The sequence below is a fragment of the Podarcis liolepis genome (genome assembly GCF_965112155.1).
Source record: "Podarcis liolepis genome assembly, chromosome: 12".
NCBI lineage: Eukaryota > Metazoa > Chordata > Lepidosauria > Squamata > Lacertidae > Podarcis > Podarcis liolepis.
In genome coordinates this window covers 11,963,007-11,983,847 of record NC_139563.1, presented here as the reverse complement: position 1 = coordinate 11,983,847, position 20,841 = coordinate 11,963,007, and the positions used below count along the sequence as shown (strand labels likewise).

The 20,841-nt window shown below is 43.2% G+C and overlaps 1 protein-coding gene across 2 annotated transcripts in view; it reads right to left on the bottom strand.

The window, feature by feature from the left end:
- Positions 1–20,841, bottom strand: part of DPP6 (dipeptidyl peptidase like 6) — a 497,800-nt gene that overhangs the window by 422,500 nt on the left and 54,459 nt on the right. The window contains exon 1 of one of the 2 annotated variants that reach the window (XM_083466767.1): positions 17,188–17,659. The exons of the other annotated variant lie outside the window; for it this stretch is intronic. Within the exon in view, the coding sequence (XP_083322893.1) occupies positions 17,188–17,238 (51 nt within the window). The 5' untranslated portion in view covers positions 17,239–17,659. Of the gene's footprint in view, positions 1–17,187; positions 17,660–20,841 lie in introns of those variants that run through there. 2 annotated transcript variants of the gene reach the window in all.

Here is a 20,841-nt window from a genome sequence, read left to right as displayed (position 1 = left end):
GATGGCAGTGGTTTTGACAATCATGCTGGCATGGAAGGGAAAACATGTTATGAAAGTGTGAGCTATATGCTTCACTCTGTAGAACAAAAAAAAAAGTTTACTGAGGAGCCCATCAAGACATCCACCAATTTCCAGCTGGTCTGCAGTGGTGGGAAATTTGAGAAGTGCTGAAATACAGCATCCACTACACCACATTGTCCCTTAGTTTATTGATGTTTGCATTCTTTATTTGTTGACAAATGTAAACTAATGCTCAGTAGAATGTGTTTAAGCAGGCCAATGTATTGAATTTAAATTTGAAGCCTAATGCATTCTCAAAACCAGAAAAGGTCACAGTTTTCCAAAGTGGGGAGTGGTCTTTCCTACAGAGTTATATGAAGGCTGTATTGACTGTCCTGTTTCCTAGAGTGGTCAGCAAATTCCTGTTGTTTAATGAAACTTTTGCCCAGCATAACTCGCAACTGTTTTTGTTGTACTTCCATACAGTCCCACCACAATCACAGTCTCATAGCTAAAATGGGATAATTAAAAGGAACAGGAATTTGAGAAGAGTAATCATTTGCATTTATACAGCATCTTTCATCCAAAAAAAATAAATAAATCCATGTATTCTCCAAAGAACCAATTCATTAAATTTCTCACACAACAAATGGATAAACAAGGAACATTTTAAAAAGTTAATTCCCATAATGGGAATTTTTGGTATTGTTTTTATATTATAAGTATGTGGCTGACGTGGTTCATCTCAAAAACGAACAGAAGCTGGATGCTTACCAGCTGCCTTGCACACTGAAGCTCCCTGCTTCAGTTTGATTGGCTTGCTTAGGGTGGAGCTTCAGGGAGGCAGCAGCAGGTGACCACACAAATTCATGGGAAAATCTGATGAGTGGCAAATAAAAATTTGGGTAGGGAACAGTGCCCATGAACATAGTGCTCCTCCAGACTTCCTTTTGCAACATGCTTTCCAGGTCCAAGCAGTTTCTTCTTTGTCCCACTGCTTCCCCCAGGAAAACCCACTGTTTACCACTGAACTGGAACAAATGGTACAGTGGTACCTTGGGTTACAGACACTTCAGGTTACAGACTCCGCTAACCCAGAAATAGTACCTCGGGTTAAGAACTTTTCTTCAGGATGAGAACAGAAATCGCATGGCGGCAGCGCGGCGGCCCCATAAGCTAAAGTGGCACCTCAGGTTAAGAACAATTTCAGGTTAAGAATAGGGACACAGGTGGTGCTGTGGGTTAAACCACAGAGCCTAGGACTTGCTGATCAGAAGGTTGGCAGTTCGAATCCCTGTGACAGGGTGAGCTCCCGTTCCTCAGTCCCTGCTCCTGCCAACCTAGCAGTTCGAAAGCATGTCAAAAGTGTAAGTAGATAAATAGGTACCGCTCCGGCGGGAAGGTAAATGGTGTTTCCGTGCACTGCTCTGGTTCACCAGAAGCGGCTTAGTCATGCTGGCCACATGACCCGGAAGCTGTACGCCGGCTCCCTCGGCCAATAAAGCGAGATGAGCGCCGCAACCCCAGAGTCGGCCACGACTGGACCTAATGATCAGGGGTCCCTTTACCTTTACCTTTTTACCACTGTAATCCACAGAAACCCCAGCTGCTGTTTGTTTCAATTCAGTGGTATAACCAGTGGGTTTTCTTGGGGAAAGCAACAGGATGAAAAATACCCACACAGACAGACGTGGAAAGTGCAGGCCTTTGCCTGGAAAGTGTGGCACAAAAGAAAGTCTGGGTGAGCCCTTAATCTGTATTGCTTCTAAATCCATACATGCAATAGTACTGTATTCCATATTAATGGGATAAAGGCCATGCTCTGCAACGCAGCAAGTTTTCCAAACAGCAGCAAAATTTGTTCAGAAAAAGCTAAGATAAGAACCGTTGCAAATGCCAAATCTGCCCAGGACAAAATACAAATTACAAGTCAATACGGAGCATGCGCTGAAATATTTGTGTTTCCAGATAGTTAATGATTTTAGCCCTTGGGTCTAATGCAAGCAGACGCTTCCCTGCATAGGTCAGAGTTCAGGAAACCTATTAAATCAATAGCAAAACTCTTACGAGAGAAGGCTAAAGCAACTTCCACTGCAGGCTCTAGCAAAACTTTTCCAACTACACGTTCAGCTGCTTGAACAGATCAGCCCAATGCTGTTTGCACAGAGACCATCAAATGGGTTCAAAATCAGACTGAACATCCTTTGAACAAATATTTGCTTGACAAGTGCCTTATTTATTTCAAGCAAATTCCAATTCAGTTTTCTGCCCTTGCCTGATAAGATTTTCCTACTGAGATGCTCTGCCTCTGTCTTCAATATCAGCATTCAGTACAAATACATCTAACACACCATGTAGCTATTAATCCAAAGCATCATTAACCAATACAGTATTAACCTATAGTTTGAACTAATCTTGATCAACTATTCAAAGTTAACCTAATGGGTAGGGGAATTGACTATTCAATCACTTCACCTTTACCACTGCCAGCTAACCTCGCTCTAACCTAGTAATCTTAAAACTTTTCAGGCGTAAGACCCACCTTCAGCCAAAGCAACCATTTGGTGACCTGGTTCTTAATTTTTCAAAACCATTTTATTTCTTTTTAGAACATTTATTCACTGCCCAGTCAACAAAGTCTGGTTCACACAGAGTTAAAGACAACACACAATTAAAACTCGTTCAATGAATTAATTCAATTTAATGATGAAAAACCAGCATAAGAAGCAAAACAGCATTTAATATCCAGCAGAAATAATCTGTTCCAAGACCATATAACATAGCTTTAAAAGGCCTGGGAACCCCAGGTTATGACCCACCTTAGGCTGGGTTGCAGTGCAGTAGGTGCCAGCCCACCAGTTGGACAATGCTTTAACCAAAAGATGAACCCTCCAGATGTTGTTGGACTACAGTTCCCATCATCCCTGAGCATGCACCATACTGGCTGAGGATGATGGAAGCTGTAGTCCAACAGCATCTGGAGACCAATGGATTCCCACCCCTGCTCCAACTACCCCCTTAATCCTCGCAGATCTTCCACTTCCGACTCATTCAGCCTCTTTGCCCAGTATCTTTTGCAGATTGTACCGTAAATTCCCCAGGCAGGAACTATGTTGCTTCTTGTACTCCCCTCAGTGCCTGCTGGCACTGAATGCCTGTTAAATAACTGCAGTCGTCAGTTTGTGAATTAAGACAATTTTCTACAAGCCAATTCACACACGCGTTTCTGTGCATTACTGGATGCACAAAACGCCTCCATTTCATACTATTGTGTCAGAGGCCAAAGGTGCATTGGAGACATTCAGTCTGCAGAAGCTGTTCTATACAGACAATTTCATGTCTCAGTCAATCAAAAGGAAAACTGATTTGAAATAAACACATAGGAATTCCAGGCAGAATTTCAAGACTGGACATAATGGAGGAGAAGGAGAATAGTCTTGATGAAGGTTGTCAATGAAAGCACTACCACAAAAAATTCCAATAAGAAAGAAAAATGGGAGGCGTCTTTAAGAAAACTCAATGTGGCTGCACAAAAAACTTTGTAATGAGCTGTTTGGGTTGGGGTTGTTTTAAAAGACATGTACAACAAATGGAAGGAAGTGACAGGCAGCCAACGACAAATACAGATAAAGAGCCTTGACTTGTAGGGACAAGGTCAGGAGAACTAAAGCTCAGGATGCCAAAGGATACCAAGAATGACAATAAGGGATTTTCCAGGTGTGCTGAAAGCAGGAGGAAGACTAAGGAAATGGTAGACCTGCTGCTCAGTAAGGATGGTGAAATGTTAATGGAACTGCTCAACTCCTGCTTTGCTTCCTCTTCTCCCAAAGAAGGAAACTTCAACCTCTCATAAGCAGCATGGCTGCCGAGAGGTCAGGACTGCAGTTAAAAAGTTGGTCAGGAAATGCCTAGCTAAGTAAGCTCGGGGCCAGACGAACTGCACCTTAGGGATACGAAGCAACACTGTCTACCTGTACAAATCCTGGAAAACGGAATAGATGCCAAAGGACTAGAGACATATCCTGCTCACCGCTCCCCCGCCCCCGCGACTGAGGCAAGGAGTAAACTACAGCAGTTTACATAAGATTAATGTATATAATAATCAGTTATCAAGATACTTAGTACAAACCACTGTATTTTCAAGAATAACTGCTGCCAGATTGATCTCCTCTCTCAGTTTAGTGGACTGTGGGAATGCTATGGACATAGTTTAAGCTTGCTTTCAGCAAAGCATTTGGCAAAACCCCCCACAATATTTTGGTTAGCAAACTGGTTAAATGCAAGGTAGATGATGGCAGCGCCAGCTGGGTTCGCAGGTGGCTGGAAAATAGTACTCAGCATCTTCCATTAATCAAACTGGACAGAGGTTTTGAGTAGGGTTCACAATCATTTTTATCAATGACTCATGGAGTGGAGGGAATCCTCATTAAATCTGCAGATGACACAAATTGGGAGGGATAGCCAACACCTCGGAAGAGTGGAAGAAAATCCAAATAACCTTGATAGAACAGAAAACGGATGAAACTAACAGAGTTACATTCAGCAGACACAGGTACAAAGTTCTGTATTTATTGTTATGAAACTTGTTAATCATTTGTTATGCAAAGGTCTCCAAACATGTTACAATACATTTAAAAAAACGTAAAACACAAATACATTTTACTGTTAACAGAATCCATACATTTAGGCAAAGTATGCACAGCTACACACCGAGAATACCAGGCTGAGCAGTAGTATACATGAAAAGGATCTCAGGGCTGTGGTCTAACACATGTTAAACATTTGTCGCAGGACTCATCCATACTTCACTTTGTCTCATGATTTCTAGGCACAAGTCTGAGAGGTTTTAGTTCTGTCCTGCAGTTTCCCCAGGTAAATCCCACTGTTTCGTACTGAATCGGAACAAAATGTCAATGGACTTTTCTGTGGATTGACTTCCAGTCCAATTTTGCAGTAAACAGTGGGGTTTTCCTCCAGAAAGCAACTAAAACCTTTCAGACCCATAACTAGGAATCGTGGGACAAATGGCAGTGCGGGGGTGAGCCCTCAGTTGTGACGTGACCTAGAAGAAAAGCAGCAAGCTGGAGAGCTAGTCAGAACAGTGTTTGAGGGCAGTGTTTGGTTTTTTGTTTGAATCCAAGGCTGTCGCTATGGGGAGAAGCAAGACCCTTCTGGAATGTTGATGCTCTGAACCCTTCCATCGCAGGTTCAGGTTGTGTATGTGCGTAAATAAACCATAGATCGCAAAGGCACCACAGTCTCCTCTGTGCCTCATTTACAAAAGGAATCATGGACCCTGGGTAAATGCCTGGAACCCCTGGAATCTTGCACCGTTTGGGGAATGGGGTGGCATGCAAAAACCCAGCCAAAATATGCAACATCCTCCCAAATTTAGCGTGCGATGTTCACGATTCACTCTGGTTGTTGACACCATTAACACCATTCTCTTTTCATACAAATGCTTATTTAAAACGAGTAACCCAAGAACTGTTTTTAGGGTCCTCTTCTGATTCAAGTTCAACAGAGGGTTCTAAACAATATTTCAGCTAAAACAATAGTTCAGCTTGGGGGTGGATTAAAGCTTTAGGTTTTGGTTCAGGTTTTGGTTCCTATTTAAATAGGAATTGATGAATGTCCAGAGCATCATTTATATAAATCTCCCCCTGCTTCATGTCATCAGCATGAATCACTTTTGCTTCCAGATAAGTGTCTTACAATGTCCACTGAAACTAATTTGATATACTTCACACCATCTCTGCTTCCCGCCTACAAGGACATGCTGGCTCAGACTAATTACTCTCCCTGAAAAGTGTTTAACCAGGCTGTCTCATTAATATTAGTACAGTCTCCTTAACATTAGTACTATTAAATTCTTTTTTAAAAGAGAGAGAGAGAAAGGCCACAGTGTATTAGAACTATGGTGAATAAGATACCCTGCAAAGTGGGGCTTGCAGACAAAAAACCAAGCAAGATATTAAAGTTTAGTGAAAATCATGATAACGGTGGGGGAAGGTAAACAAGTAATAGACAGCAGAGGGAAGTTGCATTTATCCAAGGCAGATGGGGCAAAAACCAACGCTTTGAAGAGGACAAATGCAAACTTAAACAATCCATCAGAATATTTAACACCACAAATTTAGCAGTGGATGCTATTTAGAAAACTCTAAATACAGAGGGGCAGATTAGCATTAGACCATTGTGTCTATAGTGCATTTTCTTCTTAAGTTACAGTTTCAGCTAACTAGAAATTCATGCAGTCTGATCCTATGAGCGACAGCCCAGCAATGCTCTCACAGTTAAGGTGTGAGATGGCCTGAACTCTTCTAAGGATGCAGAGGCTGCCATCAGTGATTCCCTCCTGTAATACAGCAACTGGGTTGTACAAGGACAACTACGTGGCACCAGCAAGGGTTAGTCAGTCCACAATTCACCTCTACATAGTTCCATCCTTATTTCGGACATCATGATTTATCAATATATTGCAACGTTTAGTGGGTGATATGTTGCAATGCTGAAAACCAGATATCGCCCAGCCCTAGTCCATGCACATAGCTGAAAGAAGAAACAAGGGCTCATTCACACTTTCATTTGTCATGTGATCTCTTCTGCTTGTCATGTGATTTGCTGCCACAGGCCCAATAGGTGTTTTAGTTTTGGGGGTTTTTGTTGTTGTTGTTGCCCCTCTACTTTCCCAAGGAAAACCCACTGTTTATTGCTGAATTGGAATGAACATCAATCTGCAAAAAAAAAACCCAAACAATGTTTGTTCCAATACAGCAGTAATCATTGGTTATTCCTGGGGAAAGTGGGACTACAGAAGAAAATCATGGGACAAATGGCAGTGTGGATGGAATATCTTGGCCACTTGGAAGGGACACTTACTCACTAAAATGCGGGTGGCTATTTAGTCTTGCACTGAATTTTTTCCCCTAGTATATTTTGCAAACTTTCCAAGATCTAGTCTTTGGTGTTTTTATTTTATTTTATTTTTCCCGAATTGTGAAGAATTATTTTTGCCAAACTTCCTGCAAAATGTTATTTTAACAGCATGAGTATATACAGTTCATTAAAAGAAACAGTTCTTCCATCCAAATACTTATTCTACCTACCAAATCCTCACAAAAAATAATTTCCAGCCCCCAGAGCATATTATAAGAAGGCATTAGCAAAAGCATTTTTCACGCTCTCGTAATTAGGTCTTCATTGCTGGAGGAGGAGGAGGGAAAAGCTGTACAAACCCACTCACGGGATGTTGTGGTTGCTTTATCTCCTATAGGAAGCCTATTCAATAAACATGTAGTAAAGAAATAATGATGAAGTGCCATTTTAAAAAAAAAATTCCCCTTCCATTTTCATGTGGGCATCAACCCTTCACCCAATTTCACCCAGATTTGAAGGGTGTTCCGCATATTGTTCTTAGGTGCACACCAAAAATGAAATCTTAAGGGATGACCACTGTGAGGAGCACAGAGAGAAGAAACTCCTTGGTGCATCTGCAGCAGCACAACCTTCATTTGCCCCAACTGCAACAACAACAACAAAAAGTCTCTCCCATATCAGTCTCTACAGCCACAGCAGGTGCTGCAACCAACCAACAGTTTGACTTCACCCCCAAAAGTCACACTCCTCCATTGTCTTCTGAAACAGATGGATGCTAATACTCCAAAAATATAAATCATGAATACAGAAAACAGGCATTGTGAGAGGGGCAATAGCCAAGCATACTCTATAGCAAAACTGGGTTTGTTGATGTGTTCTTTGTAAACAACCCAAGGGGTAAGTTCTGCATATTCTGGGGGCTACATACAGGTGGTGGGCATGACCAAAGGCAAAAATGGATGTGCCTCTTACCTTTGCACAGATATTTCTACACACACACACATCTCCACATCCAAGTAAACAAGAGGAATTATCAATCAATCAATCAATCAATCAATCATTTTATTTGTATGCCACCTTTCCGAAGTTAAAACCATGCTCAAGGCGGCTTACAACATATAAAAAATTACCGTATTTTTTGCTCTATAAGACTCACTTTTTCCCTCCTAAAAAGTAAGGGGAAATGTGTGTGCGTCTTATGGAGTGAATGCAGGCTGCACAGCTATCCCAGAAGCCAGAACAGCAAGAGGGATTGCTGCTTTCACTGCATAGCGATCCCTCTTGCTGTTCTGGCTTCTGAGATTCAGAATTTTTTTCCCCTTGTTTTCCTCCTCCAAAAACTAGGTGCGTCTTGTGGTCTGGTGCGTCTTATAGAGCGGAAAATACGGTACATCATTACAAACATAACAAATGTAAACAACAACACTCAAGTAGGGTTCAGAGCAAGACCAGTGTGGGAAGGAGAGTTTGGCTTAAGGACCATTCCATGGGTTGGATAAAGATCCCTGGATGGCCACATTCAGTCCCTGAGCCTTAGGTTCCTCACCACAGTGCAATGCAACTGCCCTTGATTTTCCGCACCGATGCATTACCCAACTGAATATTGGAATCATGTCAAAGGGGGGGGGGGTGTCCTCATTTCCACAACCTGTGCAAACATATGTACAACTCAAAATGCCACGAATACCACAGTGGACAGGCCTCTTGTGCAGTTTTCGGATGTTATCGCCCACATGTTCTTTTGCATAGCTGAAACAATTAGTGTAATTGCAAGGAACTGTTCTCATACGAGCTATTTGGGTGGAAAGAAAGCGGCCAATATGCTAAGCTCAAACCTACCTAATGTAACTCTATGGAACAGCCAAGCACGATGCAGAGTGCAAAAGGAGCAAAGGGGAAGCAATAAGAGATGTTACAAAAAGCAAGTGTGCAACTAGCAAATGTACAGCCAGCAGAGTCACAGTGTACAAGTATTTACAAGAAGTCATAACTAGTGAGATATGTTGGGGGGGGTGTCATATGAGAAATGCACCTCTCAGTCATCAAATAATCCCAAAAATATTTTGCAATGATTGTATTCAGTTTATATCCAACATACGATGATTGTATCTAGTGTTTTCTAATGGTGTAAGAAATGCATACTGTCATGTCTGACTCAGTGCTATTTTTCTAGAAAAAGAGGTGCCGGAACTCACCACAAACACCCCTCGTCTTCTCTTATAATGGCAATGGCACCCACAATGAGAGGTGCTGGAACGGAGATCCTGTGAGTTCCAGTTGAAACAAAGCCCTGGCTTACTACATGACTTGTCTTAATTCTGGAATTTGTGGAGTCCTATTAAAGTTAACAGGGCACAGCTAATCGATTTTTTGGTGTTCTGTTGTAAGATTCCATGTGATTAGGAAATAGAATGGGATGGGGTAATGTTTCTTCATGCCCAATGAAAGAAAAACCGGCCCCATATTTCCCCTGCTATTCAATCATCATTAGCCATTAAAGCCACAAGATAATGAATTCAAACATTTTATACAATCTTCGGAGAATAATGGAACTTTAAAAAATAGGCCATTATAAAGATTATTTATATGTTCTCACAGGTCATAAACACAGAATCAATTACATTATTCAGTGTGTAATCTAGCTGGAATCTGAGCCCAGTATCAGCAATACAATCAAGATCTGAAGCAATCATTATGTAGTCACATAGCCTTTGCCATTAATCCCCGAGTAGCCTACAAAAAATGTTGACTGCACCCAGAGGGCAACTCTGGTGCTGTTGTCTTGATACTGGAATCAAAACAGACAAACAACAACACATACATACATACATACATACATACATACATACAAAGACTTGCAAGGAAAAGAATGGAAATAATGACTTAACAAAATTCAGGATTTGGCAAAAAAGAACATCTTATCTGAGAATGAGAATTATAAGTGAATATGTAAATCAGTTCTGGGTATCCCGGTTGCCCTTTATACAATACTGTTAAGAAAACAATTACCTCCGACAAAAGAAAATTCAAGTAGGTTTTGAATTCAAGTAGATTGGAACCTAGTGGAAATTAGCATGGGGCTGTTAATCCAAGATAACCAATTATACAGTTAGAATTCCTATGCTACCATCACTAAGATATGGCTTGAGTTGATCAGTTTGCGTTACTTTTATCATAATGCAATGTTTATTTAAGTGCTGGCATCCTGAGCATCATATAAAAAATAAAATGATAGGACCTCGTGAAAAGGAATTAATATTTACATTAGATAAGGCAAGGTAGGAAGGAGGGGGAAAGGCTCCCAAATTAAGCTAAAAGAAGACTAATCATATTCGTGCACAGCTCCCTTAAATTCTACAGGATTTCTGCCCATTTAATATTTATTTAGCGACCGCAATAGGAGATGCAACCGTAAGTTGGACAGAAGCCCTAGAAAATAAGAACTCACAAGAACTAGAATGCTGTCCCTATTTGCCCTTTACAGTTAACCAAAATAGTAAGATTCAGGAACCAAAGAACCAGTACCGTTTCGTGTGTTACCAGAAGTAGGAGTGATGGAATAGCTACACCAAATTTTTTACTTGAAAGCACTGGGAATGAAAGCACTCCCTGTAGTAACTGCCATTCTACCAGCTCACAGTTTGGAGAGATGCCTTTAACTGAAAGGGAGACAAGCCATTAGGCTAAATTCTGACCTCAATTAAGTCTGTTTCACGTCAGTAAAAGTATTCCCTCTTTGTGTGCCAAACTCATAACTCATTACAAGTGGATACAACTGCATAAATTCCAGTACAATTGTGCCTTTTTGGAAGTGTGGCTCATTGATTTGCAAAAATGTCAGAAAGGATAGCATTTAGTCCCATAGGGTTTATTACCATCGTAATACTCATCTCACCTCGCAAATCGTAACTGGCTCCTCCTTGTGTGCATGTGTGCAAGAGAATATTTATGCAAGTGGAGATGTCCATTGTCAACATGAAGGTCTTCCAGTTACCAAGCACAAAAAACTGCCTACTAAAGGTGGCCTGAGAGGTAGTTAAGTCCCTAGTGAAAGCAGCTAGTAAGGGCACCAAGTGAGTAAAGCAAATATTGAATGAAATGGGTTTACTCCTGATGGAAGCAATTATTATACCCTACAACCCAACAGCTTTCCTGAATTAAATTTACCCACAGTCAATTCTGAACAACTCCGATTTAAGTTAAAGATGATCACATTGACAAAAAAGAGTATCTCAAATGCAAGAGCTGAACAGGGAGCATTTAAGTTATACCAAAAGGACCGTCTGAAGTGGAGGAACAACAGCAATAGTTTTAAATGATATTGAAAGAATATGAAAATGAAGTAAGTGAGCAATTGTTCACGAGTTCTCCCGAGATTAGTAGTTATATGTTACAGTGATATTCAGCAAGAAATCAACTCAGGGAAGTTAGGAAACTGAACATTAACTCTCAGGGAAATCATCCTTACCTTAGGCAAGAGGTAGACACAAGATGCTCTGCAGATGTTGCTGCACTACAGCTCCCAGTAGTCATCTCAGGCCATGAGAGCTGAAGCCCAGCAACATCTGGTGGGCATCATGTTGGGTACCTCTGGCAGTAGTGAAGCTTCAATGGAGACGACGGCATGGAAAACACCCCAGCCCAAAACTATAAGCCAGGGGTGGGGAGCCTCTGGCCCACCATATGTTGCTTGACTACAACTCCCATCATCCCTCACCATTCACAATGCTGCCTGGGGCTGATGGGAGTTGGACGTCAGGAGGGACATAGGTTCTGTGCCCCATTATATACAGGGGGGAAAGCAAAATCCTCACACCCCGATAATTTCCCACAACATCAAGGATCCAAGTACAAGCTCCTCTTGTTCTTGATTACTCTGATTTAAAACAAAAAATCAGTACTACTCTATATAAATGTATTCAGTGGCCATCTATTATTATTATTATTACAAGTATTTGCTTCCTCATTGCTAACAATTCCATGGATTGAATGAACTATGAGCATAGCTATAGAGATAGGGAAGGAACCACCCCCTTATCTAGGAACTGAGGTTAGATGAACATAATTACACAAGAGGAGCTGGCTGGATCACCTAGTCCAGCATCCTGTTCTCGCAACAGCCAGCCAGATACCTGTAGGCAACACATAAGGAGGTGCCAAGCACAAGAGCACTCTCCACCCCTACGGTGTTCAGCAACTAGTATTCAGAAGCATTACTGCCTCTGAACATGGGCAAAGAGCATAGCCATTGTGGCTAGTGGCAGCTTTCTATCTGCCTCCCTGCATTTCTCAAAATCCACAGTTGCCAGACCCACTAAGAGTAAAAATGAAAACCGGCAAGAGTATTGTTAGAAATGGAAGCAAGAAGAAATTCTGACGAAAGAAGAACGGCAGATGAAAATGATGGACTGTGCAGAATTGGACAAAATGACAGGAAGGATTCGAAACCTGCGGGAACAGAGATTTACAGAAGATTGGAAGAAGTATACGAACTATTTGAAGAGCAATTGTAATCAACAAATTACGCTAGTAGGATTACAAGAAGTTTTGTAGGGAGAAATATATGAAGTGCTACAAAGTAGATAAAGACTAGAGATATTGGTTATGAGCTTTAAATGTAACAGGGAAAATAAGAAATGCATACTAAGAGATTAGATTGGAAATTTTTTAGACTGGACTGATGGAAGTCAAAATATTGAATAAGATGTAAAAAAAAATATGTTTAACTACTGTTGAAAATGGTGTGTTAAAAAAACTAATAAAAATTTATATAAAAAAGAGTAAAAATGAAAACAGTGACAGTGGCCACTGTTGCCTAGCACAACCGATTAAAGGAAACACATATGCTTACTCGGGAGCAATCAAACACTTCTTAAATTTCACTACTCAGATCACTTTGGCAGAACTCAAATCACTTTCTTGCTGTAGGGTGGAGTGAAGCTTCTGCATTTCTCCTTCTTTTAAGGCGAGTTTTTTATGCACATAATTCTCCCACCCAACAGTTGGGCTACGTACTCAAAACACATTTGCGTGTCATTGCACACATGAGGACAGTTGGATGTATGTCCTTCATGGGAGGTTTTTAAACAGAAGTTGAATTGCCATCTGGTCAGTGATTCTTTAGCTGTGATTCCTGCATTGAAGGGGGTTGGACTAGATGGCCCTTGGGGTCCCTTCCAACCATACCATTCTGTGGTTTTATTATTTCCAAGTTGCCCGTCTGTCTGTCTGTCTGTCTACACCAGTGGGCGGTGAATGGGCACAGACATCATACATATGGTTACATTTTCAAATTGAATAGAAAGTGTTTTGGCAGAAGGGGGGGACATATCAAAACACAGTATTTCTCAAGGAACTGCAGGATATGTGTGGATTGTGTACACGGTTTCACAAACCAGTCGTGGGAGTGCACTGAATGCAGAATAAACAGGAGCGTGTGCACAGCCTTAGTCCCAGGTAGCACCAATGGCAGTTCAATCCTATAAACACACACAGAGAGAAGTAAGAGTCCATGTCCACTCAGGAATAAACTAGACGGAGTTCAATTAGACTTAGTCCCAGGCATGTGGTGTATTGGGTTGCAACCTGAGCTATGGAATAGAATAGTCTCTACCACAACACAGCAATTATGGAGCCATTTATGTTCTCCATTTGAAGCATATGCAAATTTATTTTTAAAAATAAGTGATTATATGGAAGCAAACCTATGCCACTTACCAAAGCATTCAACTGAAATAATGAACTGACATACTCAGAGTGCCTGGGAGCTTTGCCTTCTTCATGATATTCCCTCTGCTAGTTTGATGAATGAGGAATGCAATAGAGTAAAAATAGAAGCTTTTCCAGGCTACACAATATGTGTGGGGGGGGGGAATGGGAACCAAAAATAAATGCAACTTTTATCCGTGTGTCACAAGGTCTAGTTTTTACAAAAGCTGGTTTAATTAAAAAAAAACTTAAGACATCAAAAAGGTGTAGGGGCACTGAAATATAGTTACAGGGTTTTCATAACAAGACAACAGGCTGCGTTACAGAGTTTTCACAGGTTGTCTTTCACACATGAATGAAATAGTTCAATTTAACAAGAACCTTTCAATGAGAGAGAGAAAGAGATCAATAAATACTCAGCAAGTTGTCAGGAAACTTACAATCAAATTGCTCATAGGAATACCGCCCGAAAGCTGTTTGATTACTTTCCACAATCAAGCAGGTAGCAGTGTGTTTATGAACGAAAGACGGACACACACTTTAGAATTTGGAGGGACCCCACCCCCACCCCTGAGAAAAGCAGTTCATCACCTGCCACCAGACATTACACAGTGTAACTGGAGCATTGCTGATAGACCAAATCTCTGCTGTAATTTTGCCTATCAACTGTTTTCAAGATAAATGTACTATGACATATGTCTATAAGAAAAATCCTGGAAGAGAACAATGATTGGTGAGTGTGGTGTTGTTGTTGTTGTTGTTTTACAAAAGGAAGAAAAAAGTTTTGTTAAGTGGGCAACAGGAATGAGAAAAGTTCAGAATGGAGTAGAATGGAAACACAATGGCCCAGGGCACGTGTTGGATACCTTTGGCCTGCAGACCAAATTTGATGTCTCTCCCCAGGACTCACCTCTGGCCAGGTCTCCTTACTGGCTCTGTCTCACCCTCCTCAAGTGCTTCTCCCTAACTGGAGCGTGGCCTTGAATATCCGCTGCTTCCCTGGATGCGGAGATTGCTTGTGTGTGTGTGTGTGTGTGTAGGGAACATAGAAGTGTATAGCTTTGTCATGGCTGAAATGTAGGCTACTGTACAAAAGTAAGAGGAACATCTATTGCTCTGCCCACTTTGGGGTCTAGTGCCACTGGCATGTGTTCCCTTGAAGGTTGCCCAGCATTCAATGTGGCCCTTAGGCTGGAAAGAAAGGCTTTCTCCTCCTAGTCTAGCCACTTTGGAAATGTCAACATTAACAAAGAATAGATTCCCTTTCAAAATTAAACCAGCAGCACAGTACTTTGAAAACATCATTGAGCAGAGCTATTATGCCTTATGTTTTCCAACTGTCCATTAGTAGTGCTCAAATGCATTAGGACAGATGACACGTGTTGCTACAAACCAGATTACAGGTTGCAATGGCCAAACACCAACTCCCCTTACAACCAATACAATATGTACTTACTAACGAAGACAAAGCGTAACAGTCAAATCAGGGGTAATATTTAAAGCTAAGTGTCAGTACTCCAGACCTGTGACTCAACAATTTTGGCTGAACAGATCTCCACTAAAGTCGAGACATCTGCACGCACTCAGAACAGCCCCACAAGACTTCAGAACAGACAACTGTGGAATTAATGGAGTCTGTGGATCGCAGCCAGTTTTAGCACTGATTTCAATGAAAGAAATTGATCTGCTAGTGCTTACCTCTTGCTCTACAGCTATGTTCCTAGTTCATTCACTATGTGACCTAGAATTAAGTGTGTTGATCTGTTCCACTCTAGCACCTAGCAGAACTTATGGCAACTAACAGGGAAAGAGGAAACCCCTGCCAAAAATAATACAGATCAGTTTCTTTAGCAGGAGCAGGGAAACCTATTCCTTCCCTTTAAAGAGATCATTAAAACATAATGAGCAATAGGTTTCTCTTTATTAATACTGCAACATTGTACATGCAAATCAGGTTAAGGCTGCAGCATAATCAGCTGGAAAGCCTGTCAAGAAGGCTAGCTGTTCTTTTAGTCACAGCCAAGTCAAAAGAAGCTATAGTGACCTTTAGAGAGGGAAAGGGTAGGTGGGAGAAATCCTAAGCAGAAGAACCTCTGTTTCAAGACAATAGAGATGGCAACAGTCATGTTTAATGCAATGTTCCATTTTGAAAACTGATTCCATAACTTCCTGTTCAGTCCCCTTCGTTGGATTCACAGGTCACATAGTACTGCACCTTCCTGTTGAAAGAAAGGGGGGTAGGCAGGGAGCACGATTGTGCTAGAAAGAGCATTTCCTTTCAACAACAAAAAGAAGAGGATCGTGAGTCACCAACAGGGGCTTCAGTGAAAGGACGCAAAGTACTTGAATTGCTGTATTTAAGTACCTCAGAAGAGACAGAGGCCGACCTCCAAGCACTCACGCACACCTTTCACTTAAGCATTAGCCATTTCCTAAGTAATGAGCGTGCAAGATAGTTTACCGAAAAAAGCAGCTACTAACAGGTAATTTTTAAGCGTTTACATAAAAGCCTCAATAGTTATTTTTTATTAAGTTAAAAGAATAAACATATCACCTATGAAGACATCACGTGCCACCAAACAAGCCAGACAGCCACAAGGGCACACACTCTCACAAAAATCCCAACAGCATACCCACAGCCAGTACAGCCCATAAAGCACCCCCCCCGCAACGAACCACTAAACAAACCAAACCCTCCCTCGATCGAAGGAGGGCAAAACAAACGCGTTTCCATCAGCGCCAAGATGGCATCCGGCGCTTCCCCAGGAGAACTCGGCAAATTTTATTGCTAAAAAAAAGTACCCGACCAAGAATAAATAGATGGGAGGGAGGGGGATTGGGAAGGAAGGAAGGAAGGGAGAATTGTTGCTTAAAATAAAGGCAGAAAACGGGAGGTGGGGAGGAAGACCCCCCCACACACACACACACACTCCGGTGCTCAAGTTGTCAAAGTTGTCAACGAGGCGCTGCTGCTGATCTTGGTTTCAATTCCCCCAAAATTCAACACCTCCAGACATCTTGTAATCCCCGGGGAAGAGTTCGGCGCTGCCACCTGAGACCCGGCACTGAATCCTTCGCTTTGTACCTTCCGCCAAGTCCGAGTGTGAGAGGGGGGGGGACAGGAACAGCCAGAGCGCTTATCAAACTGGAAACAATGGACTGGGAGGAGGAGTAAGCAGGTGGGGGCGAGGAAGAAGCAAGATCTTTCAAATCCTGAGGTTCAAGTTCAACCCCCGCGCACTCTGCTTCTCCCATATTCCCCGTTACGATAGCTAGATAGAATATTTATATATTCCATCAATCTTGATATAAATATATAGAGAGAATGGGTTTCCAAGCCCACAATAGAAGCATCTACACAGACAAAGATCGTCGCCATCCGGTTTGGGGGGGGGGATCCACCTTAGGCAGACCCATCTAGTATTTAAGGAGGTGGGCTCCAAATGCAAAAAGCGTGGGGGAGATCCTGTGGACTGCCCAGATCACGCTTCCCCTAAGAAGAGGCATTGCATATATATATAGTATCAAACAAACGCCGAGAAAAGACGCCCGGGAGTTACTGAGGCGCAGGCGGCGGCGGCGGGAGTCGTCGTCACTTACCATCATGTTGCCTTGCATTTTAGCGGTTTTAATCATTGCTTTCTCCTTCATTTTGCCTTTGGATGAGGAGACGGTGCTGATGGAAAGCGCGTGCCTGCCAGTCTCCTTACAAAATACAGGCTTACTACTTAATAATCCATCGGCTTGGTCACTTTAGTCAGGAAGCTCGGCTTTTTACACTTGCGAGGAGATGTTTATTCGTGGGGAGGGGGGAAGGAAACGGGAGCGGGGAGGAGGGAAAAGAGTTCTGATTTCCAACCCCTTTTCTCCCCCCCCCCCTCATTTAAGCTCAACGCCCGTAAAAAAAAAAAATTAACATAGGATTTTTTTTGGTGGGGTTGTAGTGGTACCCGTCGTCCTCGTCATTCTTCCGCTCTCCCCATTCCCCTTGCAACAAAGACTCCAGAAATGTTTAAGGGGAAGAAAAAGAGGGAGATGCCCAAGCTTTGAATCACGTCCTGCGAGAACTCTGAGTAAACATTGGCGGGGGGGGGGGGAGAGAGAAGGAGAGAGAGGAAGCTCGTCCCCTATCGCACACTCGCCGCCACATCACAAACACACACCGCTGTCGCGAGGAAGGAAAGCGTCGCTGTCGTGATAATATGGTGAGGCTTGCCTCGGTGCACGTGCTAAACGCTTTCTTCTCTTTCTCTCTCAGACCACAGACACCGGCAAAAAGAAAAGAGAGCCGCTGCTTTTTATTTATTTTTTAATCAAGGTTAAGCAGATTTTCGGATGGAAAGAATAAAAAGGGTCATGTATGTATGGGTTGACTCTTCTCCAAACGCATTTCTATTTATGCATTTGCACCCTGAGGAGTGTCGTGCCAGGGAAGAAGATACAAACCCCCTTTTTTCTGCACATGAAGCTGACACTCTAGGACACTAGGTGCAGGAGCGCCCCCCTCCATCGCGGTTTCCTCCTCTGTCTTCCCTGGCCGCCCTGATCAGCCTGGGAGCGAACAGCCAGGAGCAAGCGGGGCCACGTCTGCTGCAAGCGAGGAGAGAGGGAAGGACTGGTATCAATAACGTTGTTGTCGCAGGTTACTATGGGACACCCGCTACGTTTCCATGGTTGCACTCGTTTGGGTCTGCATCTGAATCAGCTGCTGCTGTTCCCACCGCCCGGGAGGGAAAGAGGCGTGGCACTTTCCCCGCAGCACCCTTCCCGAGGTGCCCGTGGGCCGCCAGCCCTCCATACAAACTCCCCGGGTAAGATGCTGTTCCAGTTCCTCCTGAGCCACATCTTTGCTACGCTGCCTCTCTGCTCTCCCTAAGCATCCCTGTCTGATTCCTCCCTTCATTCTATCAAGAATTAGTTCGGATCCCTTTGGAGCTGCTTGCCACGCCCACTTCAGGATCCCTCTTTGTTGTTGCATTTCCGGGACACACACACACACACACACACACACACACACGGTGCTCACCGGCCTTTCCCAGCTGCTCCGGAGACACACCCAAAACCCTGTCTCTAGACCCACTTCACCTTTGCGCGCGCGCACGAACACACACACAAGCTGCTGCTACAGCCTGCACCGTTCAGTCTTCCCTCCCCATCTTCCCAGGATGCCCTGCTGCTTCTGTAATCCCCTCCATTCATCAATCACCACCGTGGTGGGGGTGTCTTGCGGTCGCTCTTTGCATTCTTCCATTCCCCCCCCCCCCCAGCTAGGAAGTCATCGATAGGGCTGGAAAGCGCGCGTATCGCTGTGCTCCTGCCCTTATTCCTCCCCTGCCCACACTCTCTGAGCGTCCAGCCATTCAAAAGCGCGCTCTGTTCTCCTTAAAAACAAAGCGGGGTTCATTTTATAGTCTAGTCACGCCAATAGCTAGAAAATGCTGCGAGGAGAAGACGTTTCGACTGCAGTTTTCTTTTCCCCTTCAGGCGCCGCCAGCAAATGGGAGGACACGCGACTTACAGCTCCCCTGTTGCAGCGCGCGCGCACACAATTCACTTACCCTTGAAAGAGTATTTGGGTCCTTTAGCTGTTCGGCATGTAACTGAGCCAAGAAGGCAGGAAAACAAGCGGCTGATTTGCAAGAGATAATTGCGGGACCACACTTAGCCTCTCCCAGGAGGGTTTCAGTTTTATTTATTTTTAAAACTATATTCTCTGCTAGAAGCTTAGGGGAGAAAGGTTGGCCAAGAGTTTAAAATCATAACACACTTGGGAAGGTTTATGGTATTAACATTTTTTCACAAAAAAGCTTGCAAACTTGTCACCTAAATCAGAGATGGGAAACCCCTAGACTAGTCCTTCAGTGGTCCTACTGAAATCAGAAAATTTGCGGGGAGGGGGTTGAATCAACAGAGTAACCAAAGTGCATTTTTGACCCAAATCTGTGCGCATAAAACCACAGCAAATGGTCTGCCCTTCTGATGTGATAAAACATATGAACTTATCACTTAGAAGATGAATGTTCTCTCTTTTTCACTTCCTTATTAGAGCTAGCAATGTCACATGAGAGTTCATGACAACGATATACATTGGCTTAAGAGCCTTGTAGACCAACTCCCTCCAAGAAGAGACAAACTCAGATAAACTTTGTTGAAACCAATCAACAAAGGATTCCCTGGTCCTGAATGGGGTAACTGTGCCCCTGAAGGACCAGGTGCGCAGCCTGGGAGTCATTTTGGACTCACAGCTGCCCATGGAGGCACAGGTCAAATCTGTGTCTAGGGCAGCTGTTTACCAGCTCCATCTGGTACGTAGGCTGAGACCCTATCTGCCTGTGGACTGTCTCGCCAGAGTGGTGCATGCTCTGGTTATCTCCCGCTTGGACTACTGCAATGCGCTCTACGTGGGGCTACCTTTGAAGGTGACTCGGAAACTACAACTAATCCAGAATGCGGCAGCTAGACTGGTGACTGGGGGTGGCCACCGAGACCATATAACACCGGTCTTAAAAGACCTACATTGGCTCCCAGTACATTTCCGAGCACAATTCAAAGTGTTGGTGCTGACCTTTAAAGCCCTAAACGGCCTCGGTCCAGTATACCTGAAGGTCCAGTATACCTCCACCCCCATCATTCTGCCCGGACGCTGAGGTCCAGCACCAAGGGCCTTCTGGCGGTTCCCTCATTGCGAGAAGCAAAGCTACAGGGAACCAGGCAGAGGGCCTTCTCGGTAGTGGCGCCCGCCCTGTGGAACGCCCTCCCACGAGATGTCAAAGCGATAAACAACTACCTGACATTCAGAAGACATCTTAAGGCAGCCCTGTTCAGGGAAGTTTTTAACGTGTGATATTTTAGTGTATTTTTGGTTTCTATGGAAGCCACCCAGAGTGGCTGGGGAGGCGCAGCCAGATGGGCGGGGTATAAATAATAAATTATTATAACATGAAACTACAGTAATTTTGATTCACTGTCTTCTTTTGAAAGTGGAAGAGAGAGTTTTTCTTCTTCTCTCACAATTCCCCAGTGGAGTCATCCAATGAAGTTTTTGGCGGACCATTCAGGACAGACAAAAGGAAGCACTTCTTCACACAGCACATGGTTAAATTATGGAATTAAGTACCAAAGTATGTGGTGGTGGCCACTAGGGCTGGGCGATTTCTGGTTTTCAACATCACAATATATCTCCAGCTAAATTTCACAACATCTCGATATACCACAATATATATCTGCAGTGGCAGAGGGTCTTGCTGGGCCTCC